At 37.5% G+C, this 27,685-nt stretch overlaps 1 protein-coding gene across 8 annotated transcripts in view; it reads right to left on the bottom strand.

The window, feature by feature from the left end:
- The window catches only part of astn1 (astrotactin 1), a 199,055-nt gene that overhangs the window by 121,420 nt on the left and 49,950 nt on the right, over positions 1-27,685 (bottom strand). For 3 of the 8 annotated variants that reach the window (XM_077724192.1, XM_077724195.1, XM_077724190.1), the window contains exons 6-12: positions 24,205-24,354; positions 21,306-21,455; positions 16,245-16,412; positions 11,288-11,372; positions 9,924-9,998; positions 6,462-6,599; positions 1,347-1,497 (exon numbers count right to left, since the gene is read on the bottom strand). In XM_077724192.1, coding sequence (XP_077580318.1) covers positions 1,347-1,497; positions 6,462-6,599; positions 9,924-9,998; positions 11,288-11,372; positions 16,245-16,412; positions 21,306-21,455; positions 24,205-24,354 — 917 coding nt within the window. The remainder of the gene's footprint in view (positions 1-1,346; positions 1,498-6,461; positions 6,600-9,923; positions 9,999-11,287; positions 11,373-16,244; positions 16,413-21,305; positions 21,456-24,204; positions 24,355-27,685) is intronic. The other 5 variants (XM_077724197.1, XM_077724193.1, XM_077724196.1 and 2 more) reach the window with 3 other exon arrangements.

Consider the following 27,685-nt stretch of genomic DNA (forward strand, 5'->3'; position numbering starts at 1 on the left):
ATGGTTTCACTTAAAAACACGAAAGAAACCCAAAGATGACTAGAGACACATAAAGTCACATTTTTATGATTTAATAAGTGTTTTCCAGCTGTCCACCAGAACGTAGGATGTGCCTCAAAGTTGGAATGACTGTGTCTGAGAGCCGCTCACTGGTAGAAAGGGATTTCAAAGAAACAAAACACTAGCAGAAGGCTCTATGATTCTGTAAATAAGAACGTTATTGCCTGCACCCCCAACAGATGGAGACCAAAACAGAACTGGCTGTTACTTGTCCTGGTTGCTAAGCACCACCTCCAGGTAATTAATGTGCTGTCATGTGTAAGAAAGGTATTCTAGACAAAGAGGGAAGTCAATCTTGCCATTCATTCACTCAATTCACTTTTAAGAGACTATAAAATCAAAGTAAAAATCAATAGATAGTTTGACTAGGAAAAATGATGACTTTTGTTAACAATGAATGAATCAAAAATAACATGAGTCTATGTAATAAGGTTTTTAAAAGGAGATGGCCATGGCGTAACTGTTCTGACTTAACTACCGACACCTTTTAACGATTATGCCATATCCGATAGAATGTTTCCTTTGTAAACACAATTGTGCATGTTTTAACTATCTGAGCCAGAAAACAATTCTGAAGGGTAAAGCATATTTTTGATTGTTTCTCACTGTCTGCACCAGAATTTTAACAATTACCAGTCTAATACATCATAACGCACAGATATTTTTCAGACAGAATAGTAATTTAAGTCAGAGTTGCGACTAACAGCATCACATTTTTCATAGCTCATTTTTATTTGATTGTTTAACACATTGATCAATGTTGAACACGCATTGGTCTTCACCTGTTGCATCGCCTGTTTTGTACTGTGAATTTCCATATTTAACATAAGATTTAACACAGTGAATGAAATCAACATATAAATTAACAATTAATCAATTTATCTAAATATAATTTTATAAAGAAATTAGCTTCCCATTTGAGGGGCTCTTAACCCAAGTCTTTTTTTTAGTTCATAATTTTTGGTAGTTTAAATAATGTCACCATTGCATCCAAGGAATGTTATTGAAAGAACTGTGGTATTGGTGTTCGCTAAAATGGAAGCTGACTGACCATAAAATCGTATATAGTATATTGGTAGGATCGGGCAATGAAATCGGCCATGTCGACAATCACTTCGCGAGGATATCAGTCGAAATTTCTGAATAATTAGCCTTCTGAATTCATCCAGACCGTTCTTATACCCTACTGACTCCAGACTAACTTTGCCACATGTGGCAAAGCAACCAGAAAACATAACAGACCATGCATTCTTATTCATATTGCAATCTGAAAAATGATGACTCACCACACATCCAGTTGAGTCTAGTTTTCTGTCAGATATGCATCGAAAATTGCGGCTACAGCCTCCATTGTCTTTAGTACAGTCTCTGACAGGTCCAAATGAGTCCAAAAGAACTTCCAAAGAGTCAAAGGAAGAGCTGATCATCAATTCTTCCCTGAAAATGACAACGCATTAAGGATATAGTTACAGTGGGACCTCTACTTACCCATGCTTCAACAAACACATTTTTCAGGTTATTAAAGCCTTTGGTGTGCAAATTACTGTTCCAATATACAAAAATACAAGATTCAAGCTATGAAAACCCCTAAAGCTTAAATAAATTTCCTGTTTTGGTTATTTTATTCATATTTTGTCGCAGTAGCACTGTGTTCTACTTGACAACCTCCTTATACTCCGCTGGATTGCTGCATTGGCAGTCGAACAAAAACAACTCTTTTGACCGCCATTCATCTCCACAGAGTTCAACTTCTAACAGTTTCTTTTTGTTTTGGAGTGAGGTACAAAAACTTTGTTCTTTATTTAAAATTACTGGTGCAAAAGAAATGAAGTAGCCGTTATCCATCCATCAATGATTTTGCAAGAGAATATAGCCGTAACCCACCTACCACCTCTACGATATTAAAACAGACGGAAGCATTAAAAGCAAACAATCCTTGGTATCTCCCTCTCTATACTGAACAGTGAAATGGAGAAACTGTTACTCCTTTCAAGTTATATTTAATGCTAAGTTGTTTTGAATTCTTAACCTGTTTAGATGTGTTTATGTGCATGTGATCATGTGCTTTGTCTTCTGCTAACATTAGCTTTCTCCTTGCACTTACATACAAGCATACATATTAAAATGAGTAACACATTTAACTCAGTGGTGGGGAAACTATTCCACAAAGGGGGCCAGTTGGTGTGGGTTTTCGTTCCAACCTATAAAGAGGAAATTGTTCCATAAAGTATTTTAGAAGTGCAATCAGTGGATTGCAGTCAGGAGCTTCTTGTTTCAACAGAAATTCCATTGGTCAAACTGTCTGCACTGGATCAGATGGCCGTTAGACGGGGTACTCCGTAAATTGGTTGCCAGCCAAAAGCAGGGCACAATGACACAAAAAAAAAACATGCGCACAATGTCTAAAAAACATTTATAATTAATTTTAGGGGGACTCAATCAGACTACACCGCATGTTTTGGAGATGAACCAGAATAACTAAATGATATGAACTGTCTCATCATTAGATATATGCAAAATAAGACCCAACAAAACTTTTAAGATGGAAATGAAAAAAGTTGCAGGAAATGCAGCTACACAATAAGATAACCCAAAAATAAGTTCACTGTTTTCAACATCAGTATTTGAGAAAATATGCCATTAATCATATGAAAAAAAAGAAAAAATAGCCCAAGAAGAGCCTTATCCAGAGTACATAAAAGATACAACCGCAATTTAGCATTTAAATATTTTTCATATTAAGTTATTTTAATGTTATTTTGGGATCATGCTCAAGCTAGTCTTGGGTCAAAAAGTACCATTTTTTATGAATATTCTACTCAGACATTCCCTGATAGCTTAATCATAACTGATAAATATTCATCTTCATAAACCCAGTCGAATTGTTGGTCTGAACATTGTTTTGTCCTTTTTTGTCTTTATTGTATTCTTTGTGTTCTTCATCAATCTCTGTGTAGTAAATGAATAAATCATCAAGGAGAATGATTACATTATTTTGAATAGAAAGAAATGTAAACCATGTGATGATGACAAAACAGGGAAAGCTCTGTTTTTCCTCACAGAATATTAATATCAGAGCTATTCCCAAATATATCTCATCTCATCAGATTTAATTTTCTCTAGCTTTATCCGAAGTCAGGTTGCGCAGGCAGCAGCCTCAGCAGGGAAACCCAGACTTCCCTCTCCCGAACCACTTCATCCAGCTCTTCAAGGAGTATCCCAAGCCGTTCCCGGGCCAGCCCCAGCGTGTCCGAGGTTGGCCCTGTGGCCTCCTCCCATTGGGATGTGCTCGGAACGCCTCCCGGGGGGGGGGGGGGGGCATCCTGATCAGATACCCAAGCCAACTCATCTGGCTTCTCTCGATCCGGAGGAGCACCGGTTCTACTCCTAACCCCTCCCAGATGACCTAGCTCCTCACCTTATTTCTAAGAGAGCACCTGGACATCCTGCGGAACTAACACATTTCAGCGGCTTGTATGCAATATCTCGTTCTTTCGGTCACGACCCACAGCTCGTGAACATAAATGTGGGGAGGAACGTAGATCGACCGACAAATAGAGAGCCTCGCCTTTTGGCTGAGCTCCTCCTTCACCACAACAGACCGGTCCAGAGTCCACATCACTGCAGATGCTGCACCGATCCGCCTGTTGATCTCCTGTTCCATTCTTCCCTCATTAGTGAACAAGACCCAAACGTACTTAGACTCCTCCACCTGGGGGTGGACCTGATCTCTGACCCGAAGAGGGCTTGCCACCTTTTTCTGACTGAGGACCACGGTCTCAGATTTGGAGGTGCTGGTTCTAATTCCAACCGCTTCACACTCAGTTGCGAATCGTTTCAGCGAGAGTTGGAGATCATGGCTTGATGAAGCCAACAGAATCACATCCTGTGCAAAAAGCACAGATGCAATACTGAGAACATCAAAATGGAGCTCCTCAATGCCATGGCTGCACCTAAATATACAGTCCAGGAAAGTGATGAATACAATCGGTGACATAGGGCAGCCCTGGTGGAGTTCAAGCCCCACTAGAAACGGATCCGACTTATAGCTGGCAACGCGGACCAGAATCTGACAACGGTGATAAAGCGTAACAGGGGTTCCGGAACACCATAATTCTGGAGACCCCACAAGACTGCCAAAGAAATACAGCTTGTCTATCCATGACGAAGTTAAGAAATATTGCTGATTTAGAGTCCGACATATGGCATATTCTTAGAAATTTGCACAAAGCACTATCCCATCTAAAGACACAGACCCCTTGTTTTGACACTTTTTTCAAAGTAAATATGATATTATCTGAGGAAGCAATTTTTCTGTTATAATTGCTGTCTGCTTTGTTGTCACTTATGCAAGTGGGACCTATTAGGCAGCAGGTCTGCAGATGATGAAACACACAGCACATGTACATAAATACTAAATTATTCGGGAACTTAAGTTACAGTGGAAAAGGGGATGCTTTATTGTATCTCATAGTAAGAATGATTAGGTGCTGTATGAATTTAAAATGGCACCTTTACATGATTTAATCCAAATGTCAGATTGGAATCATTTTAACTCATGCAAAGCGTTTCAATGCATGAGTACTTAATGTTTAGATAACAGTATGCATATAATATAACCTATTTTATTTATTGTGTCGTGTGCTTTTCATGTTGCCACTATCTGCTACCAAATATACAGGAAATGCAATTAGGAACTTATCACTGCAATGCACTGAAAGTAGACATAGCCCATAAAAGTAATACTATATGTTTAAGCTTGATTAAGAAATGAAAGATTACTATGTAACAAACACATGATTAGGAATGTTGGAATTAAGATTTTACAAAATAGTTATTGTATATTTAAATCATGTGTTCCAGCTTAAATTTCTTACCTCTCCATACGTGCAAGCACGTACACAAGCACAAAAATAATAATAATAATAGAAAACAGACAATATAACTTCCACTCTCTAAAATGATGAAGAAACATCACTAGGTATTTGCCGTAATTGCAACTTCCTTATTAAAAAATCAGCCTACACATTCATAAGATCTCTCAGAACACATCTCTGTCATGTTTGTGTTTGCTGTTGTTTGGGCTTTGTGGGGGAAAATAATATAGTAAAATGGCAAGTCGTGCTAAAATCCCATTAGGAAGTCTAAGAGGGAAGCCTTGCATCAGTTAGCAGTAACTGCCACTTGATGTGGCATCCGCTGAATTTCTACGAAGGCAGATTCTGGATAGCAACTAATTGGCAATTATCTGTTTTTCATAACAAGCCACATTTACCAACAATTATATCACTCAATTAGCAAGTATAAATATATATATACATATATATATATATATATATATATATATATATATATATATATATATATATATATATATATATATATATATATATATATATATATATATATATATATATATATATATATATATATATATATATATATATATATATATATATATATATATATATATATATATATATATATATATATATAGATATAGATATAGATATAGATATAGATATAGATATAGATATAGATATAGATATAGATATAGATATAGATATAGATATATATATATATATATATATATATATATATATATATATATATATATATATATATATATATATATATATATATATATATATATATATATATATATATATATATATATATATATATATATATATAGATAGATAGATATATATATATATATATATATATATATATATATATATATATATATATATATATATATATATATATATATATATATATATATATATATATATATATATATATATATATATATATATATATATATATATATATATATATTGAAGCTGAATTCCATTTTATTTGACATTTAACATTTGCCTTTTCTGTTAATATCCATTTGGTTGATAGGTGGGACATAATCTCACACATTAAAAAAAAAAATATCCCCTAAGAAGCGAGGGCCTTCATGATGGGTATTTCATTGAGAAGGGTTAATGTTACCTGACAGAATTTTCACAGAGCGAATAACAATCTGCAAATTAGGGCAGGATTTGACACAGCTGTGCACGCTAAGCATGTTCCAACATCCATTTATAAGTCAATTCTCACTGCTAATTACATTATCCCACATCTTCTGTTTTCTTCTTAAACAAATTCACACACACTCCATGGAAAAACAAAATATTCTCTAAACAGCATAAGTCACATTGAAGTAAAGTACCATCAGTTAGCACACATATTCTCGGAAGAGGTTTAAGATTCCGATTTTTTTAACAACTGCATTCACAATATTTTTAATGTACTTGAGTTATGAAGCGAAAGAAAAAACATGGCGACAGAAATAACTTTTAGTACACTGAAATTGATTTAACAATGTCACAATATATCATAATTCTTACCTCACATCCACGGCATCCTCCATAACTGTCATATCCGTCTTGCATTTCGCAGAGGGGTTGATGGCAAGCTCTGCAGGTGGGATGACAAAGCTTTTACTTAAGGGCAGCCACATCCCTTCTCCTAACGTATAAGTGAATCTGTAAAAGAGAACGTGGCAAATAGTGAAAATGTCTTTGAAGTACAACCTGATTTTTATGTGATGTACTGTAACTCTCCAAACTGAATGGAAAGAAAAGAAAAGGTCAAAATGCAATATTTATATGTCTTTGGGTTCTTAAAGGAAAACAAAAAAAATCATCTATCTCGAAAAAAAAAATGTTCCGCAAAGCGGCAACCCTCATAAGGATAGTAGCTCAGAATTTCCCGTTAACATGAGTCTTTACACAAAGATGCATCCATAAAAAACTATCTCTACACAAAGTGGATTAAGTGGAGATATACTCATGTATTGTTTCTTTGGAAAATCTAAAACAACATACGTTAATTCCTTCATTCATTTTCTGAACCGCTTTATCCTCACTAGGGTCGCGGGGGGTTCTGGAGCCTATCCCATCTGACTGCGGGCCAGAGGTGGGGGACACCCTGAAATGGTGGCCAGCCAATCGCAGGGCACAAAGAAACAAACAACCATTCACACTCACACCTAGGGGAAATTCAGTGTCCAATCAGCCTACAATGCATGTTTTTGGAAGGTGGGAGGAAACCAGAGTACCCGAAGAAAACCCATGCAACCTCCACACAGGTGGACCGACCTAGATTTGAATCCAGCTATCCCACTATGAGGCCGATGCGCTAACAACTTATCCACCGGACCGCCCACTCTTTGACTCTTATACCACACATTCATTATTAGTCTGACAAGTGTTTTCTGTACATATTTTTTTAAACATGCAACACTAAATCAGTAACCTTTTTATGGATATACAAACAGTTGATGTGAAAATATTTTAATTACGTAAATATCTTCATTCATTCATCGTTCATTCTGTACATCCTCAAAAGGATTGCTGGGGTTGCTGGAGCCTATCCCAGCTGACTTCAGTTGAAAAGACAGACTAATGGCCATCAGCATGAAACGAACCCCTGCATCCACGCACCCAAGTCTCTACCATAAGGTGGCCTCTAAATACATATATTGTACATAACAATTAAAATTCGGTTGGTAATTGGATGTAAATTTTTGTATTGAATATTTGAATATTTGATGCCTCAAAATAATTTCTTGTTTTCTTTCAAAGTTGAATCCATTACAACTGCTTTCTTGACTGATGATTAAGCACATTTTCTATCAGGAAGGTGGACAAAAAGAATGAATACCTGCCTAAAGGGTGGGAATCCAAATAATTTTCCAGCAAACAGCATTCATAGTAAAGCTTTTTTCCTCAAAAAAAAGTGTGGCTGGTCAAAAATGATCCAATTAAGCAATCACTTAGTGGCGATCTAGATTTTGACGGAGATGTAAAAGCAAATGTTCATAAATAAGCCTCCCAGATGAGATGAACTGGATTGGATAGTGTTTCATAACTTCACACATTATTTTCATTCAATTAAAAGAACATAGAGACATTTGATAGGAAACATGTTTTCAGTCTTCTCACTGGCTAAGTCGGAAACCCTAGCATCTTTTAACAAAAGTGGATTGCTCCTAAATGTCTGTTTTATAAACAGGACTTTCACATCCCTCCCAGATGGATTTGTGAAACAGATTACAAATATCTAACATAGTGAGTTTTTTAGAAGGGTGTTTTTTTCAAACGAAATTTTAAAATGAAGCTTGGCTGAAGAGGATGTTTCAGCAAGAGGAACACTTAATTGCCTAGGATTCAAACAGTGTCAAGTGTCGTGTGTACAACTCCATTGTATGAATTGTTAAAAACAACTTAAACTCTCGTTTAATTGATAATTAGGAATTAGTATGTTGCTTTAGAGCAGTGGTTCTCAAATACTGGGTCCAAGGCGATGCCATGGGGACGCAAAGCAGCACCTGGGAGCATCTGAAGTAGAACAGATTATTTTTTTACTAGAATAAAGTGTAATCGACATTGACTCTGTGGCCGATGTTGTGACCGATGTTTTTCACGTTTTGTTGGGGGTTTTGGTGGCGATGTATGCATGTGCTGGCTGGGTGATTGTGTGTGCTATTTGCCTCTTGTGTCCCTCCGGGCTTCCCTTTCCTCTTGTAACCAGCTGTGTATTTGGTAATCAGCCCCTGCCTATGTATTTAAACCTGAGTGTTCTGTGATAACGTGCGGGAGTATTACTTTGTGTACCTTAGGTCTAGTATTTCGTGTGGTCTCTGTTCACATAAATCATGTTTTTGCCTCTTTGTCAGTGTGACCTTCCCCATTTATTTGTCATTTTTGTACAACCTTTTTTGTCATTAAAATCTTAAGTTGTGCACCAGGTACCTCCCTCGCTTTTTCTGCCTCCCACACCCGAGGGGTTCATTACGATGTTCAGACAAAATAGAAGATTTTTAGAATATTAAATAGTAGTGGTTAGGAGTTATGTTATCAACTAGAAGGAGCTGTGCTAAAGGGAGTTTTATAAAGTGATTAAGCATATTCATTCAACCAATGTGATTGGATATACGGCACATCGGATTGTAAAACGCACTTCCAGTTTTTGAGAAAATTGGTCTTTTAGTTACACCGTATAGTGCCGAAAACCCGGTAATTCATATTTGCTTGATACAAATTCAATCAATTGAGCAGTTAGATACTGACTGACAACAGAGGGTATAGAAATAACATTAAGAGGGTTAGAGAATGCATAACAATTTCGATAACCTGAGGTAAAACAGTGTTTTAAAGTTAAAGAAATATATATTTCTAATTTGGGGGGCAGTTGTACCATAGACAGGAATAGAGCTGTGTAATGTGTCACACTATTGAAGTAAGGTGACTAAAGAAACAGACATACAAGTTGAGAAGTAGGATTGTAGGGAATTGAAGGGAGTAGAGACATGGAATCAATCAAAAAGGTGTGTCGGTTGGAGGTTGTGAATGACCTTGAATGTAAGTAGGTCAGCTTTTGTCAAAGGTGATGGATGTTACAAGTTAGGTGGAAGTAGGTGAAGTTATTGATGTGTGCTTGTCAAAAATGGAGAAGGTGTGACAAACATTACGCCAAGAAGCCCAATTCAGATGGCACGAAAACCATTTACTGAAAATGAAAGAATATTAGAGCTAGGTCCATATTATCCTTTTGGCCTAAAAGGAAGAGACAATCCAGGTGAATATATTGAAGATGGGCTTTGCACAGTCTTAATTAAAGTAGAAGAACCAAATTATTAATTAATGCTGTTTAATATGGAGATATTTTATTGCTCGGCCTTTGCAGTAATATTGTTTTCTTCTTTGTCATCGTGAAAATGGAATGAGTGAAGATTGTTCTTCAAGTATAAATGGGTTACAGGGAAACTGTGCCATAGTGGGGATATTTTCTGAAGTTCATCCTACCTGAAAATACGATCAGAAGGTTGTTCTCCCATCACAAGATCAAAACCACGTTGAAAAATGGTGTAAGGCCAAGGTCTGTGATAATCAGAAATACATTTCAGAAGGGAAAACATGAAGCTAGCAATGAAATAAAACTGAAAATTAAAAGCAAAACGGATGGATTTTTCTTCTTTAGCTGAAGGTGTTCTACTGATCAACATACCATAGGTCTGCCTTTGAGTCATTCTTTTAGCTCAGAGCCATATCCTGTAAAATTGACTATTTTGATGATTTGAAGGTCTTCACATTTACACATACATATTCTGTGTATGCCTATTTGGCTATATAATGGATATTGGTACAATACATTTTTTAGCTATAAATCACCATGATTCACAGAACCCATGGAAAAAGGTTCATATACGGCAAGTACAATGAGTATTTGAACACCCTCCTATATTGCACATTCTCCCACTTAGAAATCATGGAAGGATCGTGGCTGGATCTTCCAACTTGACAATGACTCGAAGCACACAGCCAGGAATACCAAAGTACTGCTCTGTAAGAAGAGCTCAGACTCTGTGTTTGTCAGCGATAGCCCAGAAACCTGACTGATTTAGAGAAGATTTGTGTGGAGGAGTGAGCCAAAATCCCTCCTGCAGCGTTTGCAAACCAGGTGAAAAACTTCAGGAAACGTTTGCCCTCTGTTATTCCAAACTAAGGTTAGTCTACCAAATAATAATATTAGTATTCTCGGGTGTTCAAATACTTATTTGCAGCTGCGTCACAAATAAATCATTGAAATTATACGTTATGATTTCTGGAGTTTTCTTTTTAGATGATCTCTCACAGAGGACAGGCAATTTCAGACCCCTCCATGACATCTAAGTGGAAGCATTTGTGACATAGCAGGGTGTTCAAATACTTAATGAACTGACTGTATATATAGTGATATTTCTGACAACGTATTCAATTTGATAAACAAGAGAAAAACATCTCAGTGACAAAACATTCCAAATATTTTATTAAAAATCATTTAAAATTAGTGTGGGAAATTATATCATTGTAAAGTAGAATCTATAACTTAAGAGGTTAAATTTTAATAATAAAACACAAATAACCTCTATGTTTGTGCAGGGAAATACAATTTCGTTCTATCTATTCAACATCAGTTACTCAAACAAGCTAAGATTTTTTACTTAACTACCACTCTATTAGGCTTGAAATATTTTAATGTGCCACATACAATTTTATAGCACTTTCATAGTGGTTGTTCTATAGTGTATTATTTTTGTTGCAGCTGGTCATAAAAGGGTTTAGAGGACAAAACAAGAACATAGGGAATTGTGACACAAAATATGATTGAGGTAAGAATGTTTACTCACCCCTGATTGGGCCCCCATTCACTACGAATGCAGAGGTGCTTGTGGACTGGATCCTTCATGTAGCCATTAAGGCAAATGCATTCCCCTTGCAAAGAAAAGCAGTGATTCAACCATGTGTCATTCTTGTAAATCAGAGGAAACTTGTTTAGGGAGGGGCATTAACTAATACAAATGAACCAATTTTAAACACCTGAATCTTTGCTTTTTAATGTAAAAAACACAGATCTTACGAGTACATAATCTGCATTTGTGTCGTTACTGCTGCAGTGCAGAATATTAGACATAATAAACATAATAAGTCACACTTTAAGATACAGGAGATAGTACACACACCAATGGGGTAAGCACCACAAACAGCATATTGCCAAGCCCCTTTTTGAAAACGACTCAAAATTGTGTTAGCCAATTCTTCTTAGGATCAGGACAAGCTTTGAAAACCACATGGAATACATTGGTTTGATGACTACTATATTGACAGTGAAGACTACACTGGGTTTGGTGGTTGATGGAGCTTGTATTGTAAGATAAGCAACAGAGTTGCCAGAACACCCTCCCATGGCAGACACATTCACGCAATGATGCATTATCATCTTGAAAAAAGAATGAATTATTCATTATTATTATTCCAACATTCATAGAATCAATGGGCTAAAAGTGTCCAACATTTCAACATAGTAATCGTGCATTTATTGATTGATTATAAATGTAACAAAAGCGATCACCCTTGTGCTATTCCTAGACACGAAACCACCTTTCATTAATAAATGGAAATTTGCATAGTTTTCTCAGAGCGTTGTCTTCATAAATTTCATTGGCACAGCGCCGAACAAAAGTCATAGCATCACCGCCATGATTAATGCACATTTGTTATTCAAAACTAAATTATTTTATTTATTATTATTATATTATTATTATTATTATTATTATAACATCCACAGTGCACGGCAGGTTTTCCTCAGACTACAGAAAATGTTGACTGTATTGACAATAAATGTATTAAAATGATTTACAAACACAATGCAGTATGTCCCACACACACAAACTATCTACAGAGGGTACGCACAGTAACCTGGTTTTAGGTTTTGCAGGAGGGAGGCCCAGTGTGTTAAAGGATCTACCTTCTTCTTTCATGCTTTGCAGAAGCAGCACAGATGTTGCCACAGAACATCTTAGCTCTCATCAGTATCTTTTCTAGCAGAAAAGAGGATTGGACTTAAGCTATCTATAGCAACTCTGCAATCTCCCTACAGCGGCTGCACACATGCACAGTTGTTTTATCATGGATACATATTGGAGGTGGGGGGGGGGGGGATTCAAATTGCCTGCTCAAATATATTTGAAGAAATGTGAATCGTGCTAGCTCAAATATTTTTTCGATAAAAGTTTAAGCTTGAGACACAGTTTGGAAGTCAAAGAAAGGTTATGAAACTAGATGCCCATGGGATGGCAGAAATCTGTTGCATATTAAAAGCAAAACAAGTCATATGTAGGGTTAGGATTACATTTGACTATTTAAATGTGAATGGACTGTCTATCCAAGATGACTGTAATAGGTACTATAAAAATCAGGTAAAACTACAATACTATGCACAAATGAATATAAACTAGACATAGACTGCACACAATTTTACATTTTTGTCCATTAATTATGTGATAGCCAGTGTCACTAACCAAATAACCATTCATTCAATCATTTTCCATACCACTTATTGCAGGTTATAACATTGGGCACCAGGCGGTGGACACCCTACATTGTTTGCTAGCAAATCACAGGGCACAAGGAAACAGACAACTATTCATGCTCACACTCATAAATTAGGGGAAATTTGTGCATGCATGTCACAAGGATATGGGAGAAAACCAGAGTACCCGGAGAAAAATCAACACATACACTAAGTACGTTGTGACAGGCACTCTCATGTACTGTTGTATTTGTTTGTAGGTAGGATGAGAACATTGACCCCTGACCGTGTACACAATAGTATTGCAGCTTCCAGGTCGGCTTGCAAGGACAGCAGCTTTGGCAGGGAAGTCCACACTTTCCTCTCCACAGCCACTTTGTCTTCCAGACAGTCTCCAAATGGTATTCTTGGTCAAGTCTGGGGCCACTGGGTGGAGGACATCACTATTTACCCAGAGATGGCATTCCCCCATTTTATACCGGAGAACCAAGATCTCAGATTTGGAAGAGCTGAATCGCCTCAAACTAGGCTCTTAGCCAATCCAGGAAGAGTGAATAAAATCATGAAACCAACAAAACCACACCATCACATTACAACTTTATGACACACCATATCAGTGTACACTAAAGTGTGTGGGGATTGCCGCCATGACAGGCAACACCCACCTTACTATTGCAGCTTCTCAGAAATGGAGTAGCAGAACAAGGTACACTCAGACTCTATGACCTCTGCCTCCCTCATAGACATGGCAGTTCCATTGGATGTTATGTTGGTCCTCCTTCTAAAGCCAGGCTCCAACACCTCTTGAGAACAGTGGTCCCAGAATCCCAGCTGTAAATTGAGGTGTCCCTGACTATATCTGATCAGAACTTTTAAACCTCAGCATTATCCCAGCTTCCTGTCTTACCAAAAAGGTGACATCTGTAGTCCTAAAAGCAATATTATCTATGCAAGGATTTCGGCCGACACCCAGCTCTTTCTCCACCCGACCTTGGCCCCTTTCACATAATTGTGAGCTCATGGGAAGATTAATCCACATTGCCTCTCCAGGCTGTGCCGACCAAGGCCCAGTGGTCTAGGCTTGATGCCCAAGCACTCAACATTGTGTCCCATCTCCAAAGGTAGCCCTCAGCCACCTGTGTCCGGGCAAGAGAAAGGCCATCTATTTGTTAAACTTGTCACATTTCCAAAGACACATCCAGACCGTCCTATCATACTTTTCCAAACATTTCCTTGCCATGCTGTGTCGGCCACTCACTCACTTCACAAACACTGAGGCCAAACTCATTGGTCTCCCCACACCCAACCTCACTAAGCTAAACAACAGGTCCATTTTCCGCTTAGCAAATGTCATAACTCAAGACACTGCTAACTATACGACCACATCAACCTTTTACCCTCAGGGCACAGATACAAACCCATTAAGTTTAAGAGTGGTCGCCTTGGGAAAAGCCTGTTCCCTGCAACCATAACTGCCTTGAATTTCAGTTGAACATCCTCACTGATCTGTATTTTTCTTGCTTTGGAATTTATTTGGTGCTAGGTCCCTTTATTGTGTAATGATGTCCTGTTTGTGTAATTTTACCATTTTAATAGTATGTGATGACCATCAGAGAAGACAAGTTAGCCATTCGGGACAAATATACAAATCATAATAATGAATCTGTGATTAATCCATGAATCAAAAACATAATTCAGTTACTATATATCTCATCTCTGGCACAAGTTACCTGAATGTCGGAAGTGTGCTCAAAGCATTAGATTATTTAAATCAGTGGTAAAAATGATAATGTTTACTGAAGTGAGTTCCTAACTGTTCATTTAGTTTAACTTTCAAGTTATATGATTTACTTTTCATTATTTGTCTGTAATTGTATTCCTTCTTTCAATTCTTATTGTTTTTAATTGCCAAGGCAATTTAAATGTGACTTATGTATCATTGAATTTGTGTTTTGGGATTTTTATGTTATGTAAAGCACTTTGAATTACCTTGTGTTGAATTATACTTGGAAATAAACTTGGCTATATTTTTATTTAAGTGACACATAACATTGGTATTCATTATACCCCCCTGGGAAATTCACACTAATATTTTGTTACACACCATGCAGAAAGGAGATCAATCAGATGCTGGCGTGCAAGGACATATGTCAGACTAATGGAGTATGTAAACATGCCTGTGAGCAGAGTCTGGTGGTGGGTGGGGGGAGAGGGGGCAAATAGAGGGGGGTCTCTCTGTGGTAGGGCACTTCAGTAATTTTCAGAACGCTGACACACAAATAGTATGGTCACAGGAAGATTTTAATTTCTTTTAGTATTTTAAAATATATGTAACCGAGTGGTTAGCGTGTCAGCCTCACAGTTCTAAGGTGGAGGGTTTGATCCCAGGTTGGTCCTCATTGTGTGGAGGTTGGATATCCTCCAAAAAGATCTGTGGGATTTTCTACTAGTACAATGGTTTCTTCCCACATCCCAAAAACACACAGGGTAGGCTGGTTGGACATTCAAAATGTGCCCTAGGTATGAATATCAGCGTGAAAGGTTGTCTGTGTCCATGTTCATTGCGATTGGCTGGCCACTGATTCAGGGAATCTCCTGCCATGTGCCCATAGTTAGCTGGGATTGGTTCCAACATGCCATGCGACCCTTGTGGATAAGCAGTTTAGAAAATAAATTAATGAATATTTGGAGATAAGCAAGCATGCTACATTGCTTGCAAAATACATGTTTAGGTATGAAATTCAATAGAATAAAGTAAATAATAAAATGCATAATATTTTTTATCACCGTATACTTTGAAATAATGAGACTTGATCCAGGTGGATGTTGACAGAGCAGAAAATAGATCTTGCCCATATTTGGACAGAGAGCGGAGCATATGGACAACCTTGCGACGGATAAAATGGCAACATATTTGTCGTCGTTAGAATGTAATGGAACAAAGTCACATTTCATTAGAGTAGGGGCTTTAAGTTTCTATTGGTTTTGATGTTTCCCATTTGAATGTAAGGAATTTGATTGACTGGATTATATCTGCCTAGGACTATTTACTTTAAGTTATTCATCTACTAATTGATTTTATTCTTCGAGTCTATAAAATTTTGTGTAGTTTGTTCACCAGCAAAAACACAAACATCTACAAAAGTGGCATAAAAAATAGTCACAGTGAATCTACATGGTAAACTTTCTCTTTATATCTAGCCATATGACCACGTGGAGAGTAAAAGTACTAAGTATAAGTAATGCTGCCATAATGTCAACTAATTAAGGCTCACCTGTTTCTTGATTACACTGGTGCTCACAGGGGTCCAGCAAGCGTCGCCCACACAATTCATTCACCCATGGCCCACTTGCATTCTGCTGGTAGTACAGTAAGATCTGTGCTGGGTTCAGCCAGTCCGAGGCATCCAACTGACTTCCCTGCAGCAAAATAAACCTTGACCCTACAGATGCGGGAGGACAACAAGAACAGATGGATAAAAAGCATGGACGAGTGGGCAAGAAAATATATATTCGAATGAACATTGGTAACCGAAACATTTTCTTAGATCGACATTCAACACAAATTTCAGTCAAGAGATTTGGTTGTTTCAAATAGCACACCATTGCAATGATGAAAAATGTGTTTCTCTAAAATTACAATGAAAATAAATGCAGTGGTCTAAAATATGTTTGGACACACTTGACCATTTAAACAAATCTTTAAATCACCAACTTCTGATTCATATATCATATAGTAGGCAAACACAGTAATATTTGAAAGTTTCAGTGTTGAAAATTAATTTGAACAAAAAAAAAAAACTAAATGACATCAATATTTGAAGGAGCTATATGTAAGTTTGGTGGAAAAAAAATGTATATGGACAAAGATTTGTAGCATAACATATTCCCACCTTCATGGAACACTACATCATAATTCACCTACTGATGACAAAGCATCAGGAGCAATGTGGGGTTCAGTATCTTGAATAACGATACCTAGAAAAGGTAATCAGAGCAGGGAATTCAACCGGCAACCTCTGGGCTGGGGAATGACTACTCTACCACTGAGCTGGGCGGCCAATTAATGTAATTAATGGGTAATAATGAAGCACACAACATCCCCTTCCCTTCGGCACATCAGATCTTTGAAAAGGATAATGATGATGCGTCGTCATACCAATGTTGCATTTCAATCATAATCATCATCTCACACTGAACACCACAAAAACTAAATAAATAATCCTGGACTTTCGCAAACACAGCACATATCTGGCCCCACTCCTCATAAATGGAGTATGTGTAGACAGGGTCCCATCCTTTAAATTCCCTGGGGTCCACGTCACGGATAAGATCTCCTGGTATACAAACCCCACGGCAGTGGTGAAGAAGGCCCAGGAATGACTCCATTTCCTCAGGGTACTCAGGAGGAACAACTTGGACACTAAGATTCTGGTAACCTTCTGTAGAGCCACTCTGGGGAGCATCATGGCATAATGCATTACAGTGTGGTACGCTGGAAGCACGGCAGCTGACAAAAATGCCTTGCGTAGAGTGATTAACACTGCCCAGAAGATCGTCGGCTGTTCTCTGCCCTCACTGGAAGACATTGTCAGCCCTCGTTACCTCAGCAGAGCCATATCACCCCGGTCACAACCTGTTCCAGCTGCTACCCTCTGGCAGGCACTACAGATCTCACAAAGTATGGACAAATAGGCTTAAGGACAGTTTTTCCCACAGCCATCAGGACTCTGAACTTGCGGTAGCACGGCACACAATCCCTTCTGTGTAATAACTTCGGGGTGAGGTAACATGAAGGACGTTGGGCGGTGATCTGCCTCCTGATGGCAGACTGAAGGTAAGTCTGGAGAAGGTGAGAGGTAAGTGGTCCCACTTTTTTTTTCTTGCCATCTGCGATGCAAACTTTTTCTGCAATCACCGAGATTTGGTTCTGCTCGGGGGTGATGCGATGTATCCTTCACGCCAGAGTGCCAACGAGTCTGAAATTATCACTTATTTGGGCCTTTTGCCGGGAAAGCGCACTTAGTGGAGAAGCACTACCATTTTGTCATACGCAGCTGGGTATGATGACAATTAGGCTTTTGTCGAGTCAATGATGATGACAAAGCCTATGTCTGATTATTATTATTATTATTGTTAATATTATTATCAAAAATGTATTTTTGCATTTAAATTCTGACATAATCAGTATCCAAGCAGGAGCCTGCAGCAGTAGCTCTGCACCATGGGTGTCAGACTCTTCTACTTTTTTTAAATGACATTTTAATATTTCTTAATACATTCCTTTTTACTTTACTTCGTACTTTTTACTTTAATGTTTTTACAACTTTCCTTGTTCTGTCAGCCTGGCATCTTTCGGCTACTTCTTTCTTCTTATTTTTTTGGAACCAGCCAGCCATGCCTAGGCTGTCACACACAAGGGACTAGCTGTTACAATATGCAGCAGAAGGAGCAACACCTCGGTACTGCCGGAGGTCCGGAGCTGGACAAAAGTGCCGGGAGAAGAGGCAATGCTTCTGACCAACCATTCCATCGTGGGATGGGATGGAAGAGCTGCCGGCGCCTACCAGCAACAGAGTCGAGGAATTCTGCCCAGCTGCTGTTTTCTTCAGCTTCAGTCTACTGAGTAACTGTGCGGATAAGCTTGGAAGAGGGACTGTGCATATTCTCCACCTCGGTCACAGTCTGCAGAAGTTCCCCATTTCGTGGAAGACTTCCTGTGTGTGTTTCCAGTTTTTGTCCAACTTTACAACGACTACAATCGAGTCCGATTCAGCTGCCACAACCAAAATGGCGCTGTTTAAGCGGCAGCCGCAGTAGCTCCGTTGCCTCTTGTTTGTTTTGTGTTTTTGCTGCTTTTGTTTTAATGATTTGATGATTCCATTTACTTTGATTTGCTTTATACCTTGTGCTTTTGCATTGCTGTTCTGTGGGGTTTCAGTTTTTGTCCAACTTTACAACGTCTTTTTGATTCCGATTCAGTTACCGCAACCAAAATGGCGCTGGTTAAGCGGCAGCTGTCGGCCGCTGTCGGCCGCAGTAGCTCCGTCCACTCTTGTTCGTTTTGTGTTTTTGCTGCTTTTATGTTGTAATGATTTGATGATTCCATTACTTTGATTTGCTTTGTACTTTGGCCTTTTGCTTTTGCTTTGCAGTTCTGTCTAATCACCCTCTTGCTACTGCCACAATGTAATTTCCCGAATATGGGATGAATAAAGTTATCCAATCCAATAACATTTAGAGACTTGTTTTTGGATCTTTTTGTCAAAAAGGTTTCCTACCCCTGAACTAATCTATGACTTGAACAATCTTTGTCTTCGGGTCATCTAAGAGTTATTCTAGAATTACCATGATGACACTCTTCAGAGAACATGCAAAGAAGAGAAACACTTGCAAAGAAAAAAATCAAACAACATTTGTTTGCAAATAACTCTTGTAGAAAATGTCATTGATTTTTGGTCCCTTTTCTTAGAAGTACACGTGCTTGAATGTTCAACCTCATATGACTGATTATTATAGTACATTATGTGGAACAGTGAGTCATTTAAAAAATAGATATAAAAACAAATTAGATTTTTAAATGACTTTCATGAGAATAAATATTGTAGTGGCTGATGAGTTTTGAGTTTGACATTTGAAATATAAGCCTCAACACGTTCAGGGTATCAAACATTCATGTTTTGACTCTAGGACTTTGGGTGTGCAGAATAACATTGCACAGCATAACTACATAAATAATCGAAATTAGGGAAAATAGCATCTGAAAGGTCGTGCATGTTTCAAGTTTTTTGGCCACATTTGCGCTTTGACATTAAGTGGTATTACTTTGAGAATAAATTCAGTCATTTGTGAGAGTTTCAGCGTGAAACAGGTAAAATAATATATGTGCCTTTGTAGCCAGTGATTGCTTGTTCAAAAAAAGAAAAATAAGGCCTTAATTATTGGTGCCTTCCTTCAACAGAAAAAAAAGAACAGCAAAAAGCCCTAGTGATGAAGTTCAGAGCACGCCACCATGACCGACCTGCCTGTGATGATTATGCTTCTAGAACTCTCCAGAGGTTTTACGATTTTTGAATGTCTTCATCTTGGCAAAAACTCATTTATATAGGTTGAAACTACGCTCACTTTTGCGACAAAGTATTTACTTTTGTTTGTTTACTTTGGTAAATCTATCCCCTAGCCTCAGAGCAATGTCTTGGTTCTAATCAACACTAAATGTTCATATTTTGTTTCTTTTTCAAAACAGTGGAATGTATTCTTTAACTGAACAGCAAATAATCATTCCCTCCAATTACAAAAAAAGCCCAACCATTTGTAATGGAATTTTTGGCCACATACACATGCCCAGCTGTGGGCATAAATGGCATCTTTCCTCAGTAAAAGAATCCATTTGATTACAGATAGATTGCATTAGTACATTTGATTCACCGTGACAATGCATCATGCCTGATGCGATTGTGGAGACATTTATGGAAACATGCTAAATGTATCCTGGTTTTGTAATTCAACAGGTGAATTTGCCATCTCTCATCTCTCTTTTCGAAGTTTCCCCCATGGATAACTCTCTTGAATGTTAATATTTTCCTGGCAGAGTAGTTAATAACATTGGGAAGCAGCAGCTCGCTGAATCAAATCAACCCTCCATATGATAGATGAGTGAGGCTAGTCAGTCTATTATACATCACCGCGGGCAGCTCACTCTTCTGAAAAAAAATTAGCTAGCACTGTGTACAATTGCAAATACTGCTACTTAAAAAGTAGGTGTATATATATATATATATATATATATATATATATATATATATATATATATATATATATATATATATATATATATATATATATATATATATATATATATATATATATATATATATATATATATATATATATATATATATATATATATATATATATATATATATATATATATATATATATATATATATATATATATATATATATATATTGTCTCTACTCAAAGCCAGGAAATTGCTTCAGTCGAAATACGATGAAGGACTTCTGGGGGTGGTCTATATTACCTGGCCTCAATATGCACTGATGCTTTGAGAACATAGCTGTTGTGTTCTAACTTTGGAAACACAGGGAGGGGGTGGTTGACCTGGCATCTACCTTTGTCACACAGAGTGCAAAACAAATCACCGGATAGCCCACCAAACACCTGCAGTCTGTTAGTGACACAGTAGAGTGAATTCTCTGGAAAGCTGCACAAAATACCTGTTCAGATCACTCAACACCCACTCGAAAACCCACCCATTTAGCGCAATCACAGAGAAAAATGAATCCACAATCTTAGGTTGCTGGAAAAGCCTTACCGTCAGCGATGAGGTGCTCTGGCACATGGAGGATTACACGTACAGAAAGGCTGCAGGATATGTGGGAGCAGTAAACCAGGCTCATCACACAGCTGATGACACTGATTAGAGTCAGTGTTGTCTTATTGATAGGACTCCGTGGGGAACCTGCTGCCAGATACAAACACACAAAGGATTGGGGATGGATAGGAATTGACATATGAAATGATTTTGATGTTGTGCTTGTACTCTCTATTATGCATGCAACAGAAACAAAACCAAAACAATGGGCTTTCTACCTATAAAAAGGCTGCTTGATCAAAACTTTGGGGAGTTGAGCTAAGACATCTTGGTGACTCAAAACGCAATTTTGCACGCCTGCGTGTGGTGTAGAGATTCTCGCTTATGGTGGTATGATTGCGAGTGCGGGTGGTCTTTTGTCTTTCTGTGTGCCATACGGCTGACTGGCGACCAGTCAAGGGTATAGTATGCTTTTCGCCCGAAGTCCGCTGGGTTAGGCTCAAGCACCCCCGCAACCATTTCGAGGATGCCCGGTGTGGAAGATGAATGAATGAAAATGCGATAACACAGTTTCTCATGGATAGAGAATAATATATTACATGCCTGGTCATATTTGAAGGAGAGGAAAGATGAGCTAATCTTACTTAGCCCGTTCTGACTGTGATGTGTCAATCAAATCAGTTGAAGGCAAGGAGTTTCTATTTGGGTCACTTAGAATTTTGTTAAACAGAAGAAAAACCAAGTGTAAACCTAAGGCATAATCAATTTCAAGACTTTTACATTCATCTATGAACAGTGGAAAACTCAGAATTTTCATGTGCTCGGAAAAACTTAGAACATTAAAAGCCTTTTTAAACTAGTGGCAGCCCACGGTGAAAGGCTCACACAGCAAAGCAATGGCAAAAGGCCTATGTACTATATTCCCAAATAGGAATGCAATTATGCATTGTTGCACACAAGAAAAACAACTTTTCTTAATTAGCGAAAAGGGATAATTAAAACAGACATGTAAAGTGCTTTGCTGGTTTTGGCAAAACCGTCAATAGCTTGTATATTGTTTTTTTCTTCCGTAAACTACTGTCCTCAACACATAAGCATCCATATATAATTTACATTAGCGAGAAGAAGTGTAGGGGCCAATTTCGTGTGAACATAAGCTTGGGAAACTTCCAAGAGAGTACATTTATTAAGGTCTAATTTACCATGAGGTGTCCACCAAATCAGTATATTGCTACAGCAGGATCACTACTGGACACGTACAGAAAGAACTATAACCACTTTCTTTTTCAGAGCCCATCCCTCTACTGCAAATTCATATAAACTTTACAGCTTGATGTAAAGAGACCAAGAATGCCAAGAATTTTGGCACTCTAGGTATCTACAAATTCAAACTTCACAATTCCGAGACACACATAGTTTCCCAAAATGCGTTTCAATTCAAAGTTTTTAAGCATTTTCATTCATTCATCTTCTGTACCGCTTATCCTCACAAGTGCTGCGGGGGTGCTGGAGCCAATCCCAGCCAACTATGGGCACCAGGTGTGGGACAGCGTGAATTGGCGGCCAGCCAATAATAGGGCTCTAGGAGATGGACAACCATTAAAGCTCACACTTATACCCAGAGGCAATTTAGAGTGTCCAAACAGCCTACCATGCATGTTGAATTTGCTTACATATCCAAAATAATTTAATTACCAATGCAGTCTATTGTTGTAGTAAGACTTAACCTTACTCAAATCAAGTTAAGACTTCCAAAACCGACAACTGCATTGCTGTATGGATATTACATATACGTAGTACCTTCTAATTAATTCTCTATATGAATAATATTTCAGTCAGGGCTGAATATATTGAAACAAAACTATGTTAGAAGTCTGGTCTAGAGGTGGCGAACAAATTAGACACAAAGAGCAAGAACTTAAAATTTTCCATATTATTAAAATACAATCTGCCACAGTATTTTTAAAATGTAATTTGTTATTTGTTTTGAATGGGCCCTGATGAATTTGAGTGTTTTAAGAGAGAATACAAATAAGAAAAACATGAAACGAGGCAAAGAGCCACAATATATACAAAATATGATTAGGAAGCAAAGACCCACATTGATTTTGGCCAGAAGCCACGTACGGCTCGAGAACCTTGTGTTCGCCACCCCTGGTCTAAGCCATATGCTTTCAGTGTTGATAGTGTCCAACCGGGTAGAAGTTGACAACTAAACTTTTTATATCTTCTTTCTTCTTTGTAGAAAAATAACATTTCCTTAGGATCTTTGCAAACACTTGCTACAAGCTTCTTAATACTATTCTATTCTTAAACACAGTTTTGATTAAATGTGTTGCTTGCACATCTCAAGGTGTTGGGTTCGTGACATTAAGTCGGAACAATTGGTTTGGCTGCGTTGTAAAGGGTAGTAACACTTTTTGACAGAAGCTTATTTTAATGGCAATGTACTTTATTTTCTATGCCTCATTTAGAACTCATCAGAGTACATGATCAAAGTTGCTTGAACACAGCATGCAGACAGACTAAGCGTGCTTTACAATTGCACTACCACCATTTTTTAAACCATTGAAGAAATAATATTAATGTGTAATATTATTTCGAAATGTCATATCCCAATGCATTAAATGTTTGTCACTGAAACAAGTGGTTTTTAGTTACTTTTACAGTTGTGCAAGCAGATGCAAAGCTATCAATGACATGCTCTGAGCCATTGTCCCGTTGCATTAACATCATCTTTGTGCAAATATTTAACTTCATGGATATACATTCGAACCATGAACATCCACAACATTGGAGCCAACAACCTTCAACAGCCAGCATTGATATTTACTTGTCATGCGTTCTGGATGCGACACCATCAAGTGGTGAGAGAAATTGAAATTTAAATCCTTCTTACCCCCTGAACCCCATGCGCTGTTGGCGTTACCATTTCTCATACCTCGGCTCCGGCGTCGACTGCGGTTTGGGTCAGTATAAAAAGCCAGCTGAGGCTCGCTGTCAGCCTCAGTACCAGAGTCTCCGTCTGGGTTCAGGAAATTTGAACCTGCTGTTGAATTCACAAAAAATAAAACAAAGGAATTAGGAAATATGCTGTAGGCTGTTAGATGTAAGTACTTTTAAAGTTTAAAATTATTAATTATTATTAAAATTACTAACCCTAACCCCTAACCCTACAAGCGTATTAAAAGAGACATGGTCGACTACCTATGGCAGCTGTAAATTATGATTGTTTGTATGAGCAGTAACCCTTTTGGCCGCTTGGCACAATCCATTATTGATGTTCTCGAGCAGGCATGGATAAAAAACACTCATGGTGCTGAGCACAGCTACCGTGGCCGCCTAAAAGTTCACTATTTTCAAACTCAACCACACAAAGGAATGGGGTGATATCTTTGTTTTCAGGCAATATACAACTTTGGTTTCCTAACCCAAAATATGTCATTTAGAGTTGAATTGATTGGCTAAAACCCTTACTTAAATGCATATGCTTTAAAAGTGTTTTGGGAGAGAGTTGTTTTGGTACGTTAAATTATTTGATCTCATTTTACACATTTAATTTTCTGCAATCTAATGCACTGGTATATCCATTTTACGTACTTCTTATTTTCAAAAGGGTGGTGCTGGAGCCAATTCTAGCAAACTGTGTGCAGTAGACAGAAGACACCCCTAATTGGCAGCCAAATGCAGTGTCATTTTGTTTCATCTGTAATATTTATCTAATGATGAATGATATATTTAATTACAGTAAAAAATACAGTACTCCTTACTGAACATTTTCTTAAATTAATTTTATTTATTTATGTAAACTTTTATTGAGCCAATACATGAAAACTATACTATCGCAAGCAATCCTTGTAACGTTTCTGTTTAAGATTTTTCATTTTATTAAATCCAAAAACCCACATTCTTAAAAAAAATAAAAATAAAAGGGGAGAAGCCTCAGTTTTGTATACATTTGCCAGATGTAATTTAAAACACCTGCAAACGGTCATCAGTTTTTAAGTACTCAGTCTTAGGTTGGCTCCAAAGAGCTAAGACTTTCATAGAGATACTGCTTATCTGACAAGATATTTCATAAATGAAGTCATCATTGTATCGCCTGTGGAAAGAGTGTAAACTGAAACAGAATAGCAACTCCCTTTGATGACATCTTCTGAATCTGGTTGTTTCATCGGTTACTCAGAGAACTCTTTTCGATTGGCTTTTCAAGATAATATTAAAAATATTCAGCAAAACACTATGTTGGACAAAATTATAAAATTGCCTAAATTGATTTATGGACATAATCTAGATGTCCCAGATGTGATTAAAACTTGAATGACATGAATGCAACATCTTGAGTGAAAATCCCAGCAGAATGGGTCATGGAATTCCTCTATTCCTCTAACCACTCTTTGATAGAGCCACCCGTTACATTGGCACCGTTGAATCCAAAGATATTAGTCTATGAATCCATAAATAAGCTATACAGTATAATAAGCCAAAGGTTTTAAACCTGGAGGGAACATTCTGATTTTAGTCTGAAAATTACTGTATTTTGTTAGTTATTTCCTCATTCAGTGCAGCGCTTTCTTTCATTGCAAAATTTTCAAGGACGAGTGTAAATTAACTGATTCCACTATCTTATAACAATGACCTTGTTTTGGGGTGACACAATAGAGATCCATGAAGAAGTACAAGATGTACTAATGAAAATAATATTTGGAGGATTATATTTCCAGTGATGTGAAAATGTTTTCTTCTCTCTCAAAGAAGGATGATGGATTAAGCAAATATTTTAATGCCTAACTATGGCACAATGATCTAAGGATAAAGCCTGATAGAATACATTATGATGATCAAATTGCTCTTTCAGTATTTGCATAATTCAATCCAACTGAAAGCCTTTTACAAGAGGCTTTGCTATATTTAGAGGACGTGTACTAAGACTTGTCTTACAAGAGTTAAGGCATTGTGTTTTACAACCTCGGATGAGTGCGGGTGTATGGTGAGGTGTGGGGGTATCAAAGCAGCAATGATTTGCTGTCTCAGTGAGATAAATGTGACAGGAAATAAAAGTTGAGAGAAGCTGACAAGAACTTTATGAATGACCTATCAAGATAGTTTAAAACAATTTAATGTGACAAGATCTATCTGAAACAATAAACAAAAATCATGTTGGCAGAAGACCCAGAATGGCATATGCAAACAATAACAAGAAAAAGAAATGCTGGAAAAATGTAAATCTAGAGTTAAAAACTCAAGAGACAGCTACATTGGAAAAAAAACGTGAACATGAACGGCAAGCAATGGAAGTTGCAGAATAAGTTGACAAATTCCATGCCTGCTGATTGACCATCATATTAATATTTACACAATACGATTGCACAAAGTATATCATCATCATTGGCACCTATACCTAAAAACGTAGATTAACTGAAAATGACCTCAAGTAATTGGTCGTTTAAGAATCAACGATGTACCATGCCCTCCCAAAATCACCTGGGAGTCACCTATAAGCCTAATTAGGTAGAGTTGTAAGCCAAATAGATACAATGATACGTGGCTGTCTATCCATTTTAGCAGAGGCTGAGTGCACCGCTGCCATCAGCATCAATAGGGCAAGAATGAAATGTTCTGTACATTTCCTGTCTATATTTTGATGTAGTAGATATTTTCTATAGTTATTTATAATATAACTTTTCAATGAAATATTTTTTTTTTTGCATGAAGACACATTTTGATCAGCAGACAATATACCAAGACATTTCAGCTGAGTATCAGAATAAAGTTAAGCAATTTAATTTCTAACTGAATTAATGCGTTTTAAAATTCTATTTTTTTATCTGTTGCTGAATTTTAAGTATCAGAATAAGTTCCAACCATCCATCCATCAATTACAGTGTGTCTTCTGCAGGGTAACCGAAACCTATTCCAGCAGATACTGAGCAAGAGTCTACAGTATATAGTCTACCTTTGACAGCTTCCTAGTCAATTATAAAGCTGAGGTAGAAGCACCTCACAAATATAGTCTGCAATTACTGAAACTTGTGAAAGAGTAGAGAGAAATAAAGTAGCACTTTCAGATACCACCACAACAAACATTAGTCGGTTGACAAGTGGTGGTTAGGTAGGTTGATGCCTGGGTGTCTTGATGTGGCTGAGAGATGGTTTTGGGTCCTGGGGCACAGATATTATATTCTCTGGCTCAGCCTTCTTTTAGGATGGTTGGGGTGATTGATTATTTTTTTCTTTTGTTCCCTATAGGCTAATTCCGTACACCACATGGCTAAAAGGCGTTGGAAAATGCGTCCCAAAATAGCACATATCCAGATATAGTTGTTTGGGTTCGGACTAAGAGCTACACAGTGTAGATTAGGATGTCAATGGACCTGTGC

The sequence above is a fragment of the Stigmatopora nigra genome, chromosome 9 (genome assembly GCF_051989575.1).
Source record: "Stigmatopora nigra isolate UIUO_SnigA chromosome 9, RoL_Snig_1.1, whole genome shotgun sequence".
Classification (NCBI taxonomy): domain Eukaryota; kingdom Metazoa; phylum Chordata; class Actinopteri; order Syngnathiformes; family Syngnathidae; genus Stigmatopora; species Stigmatopora nigra.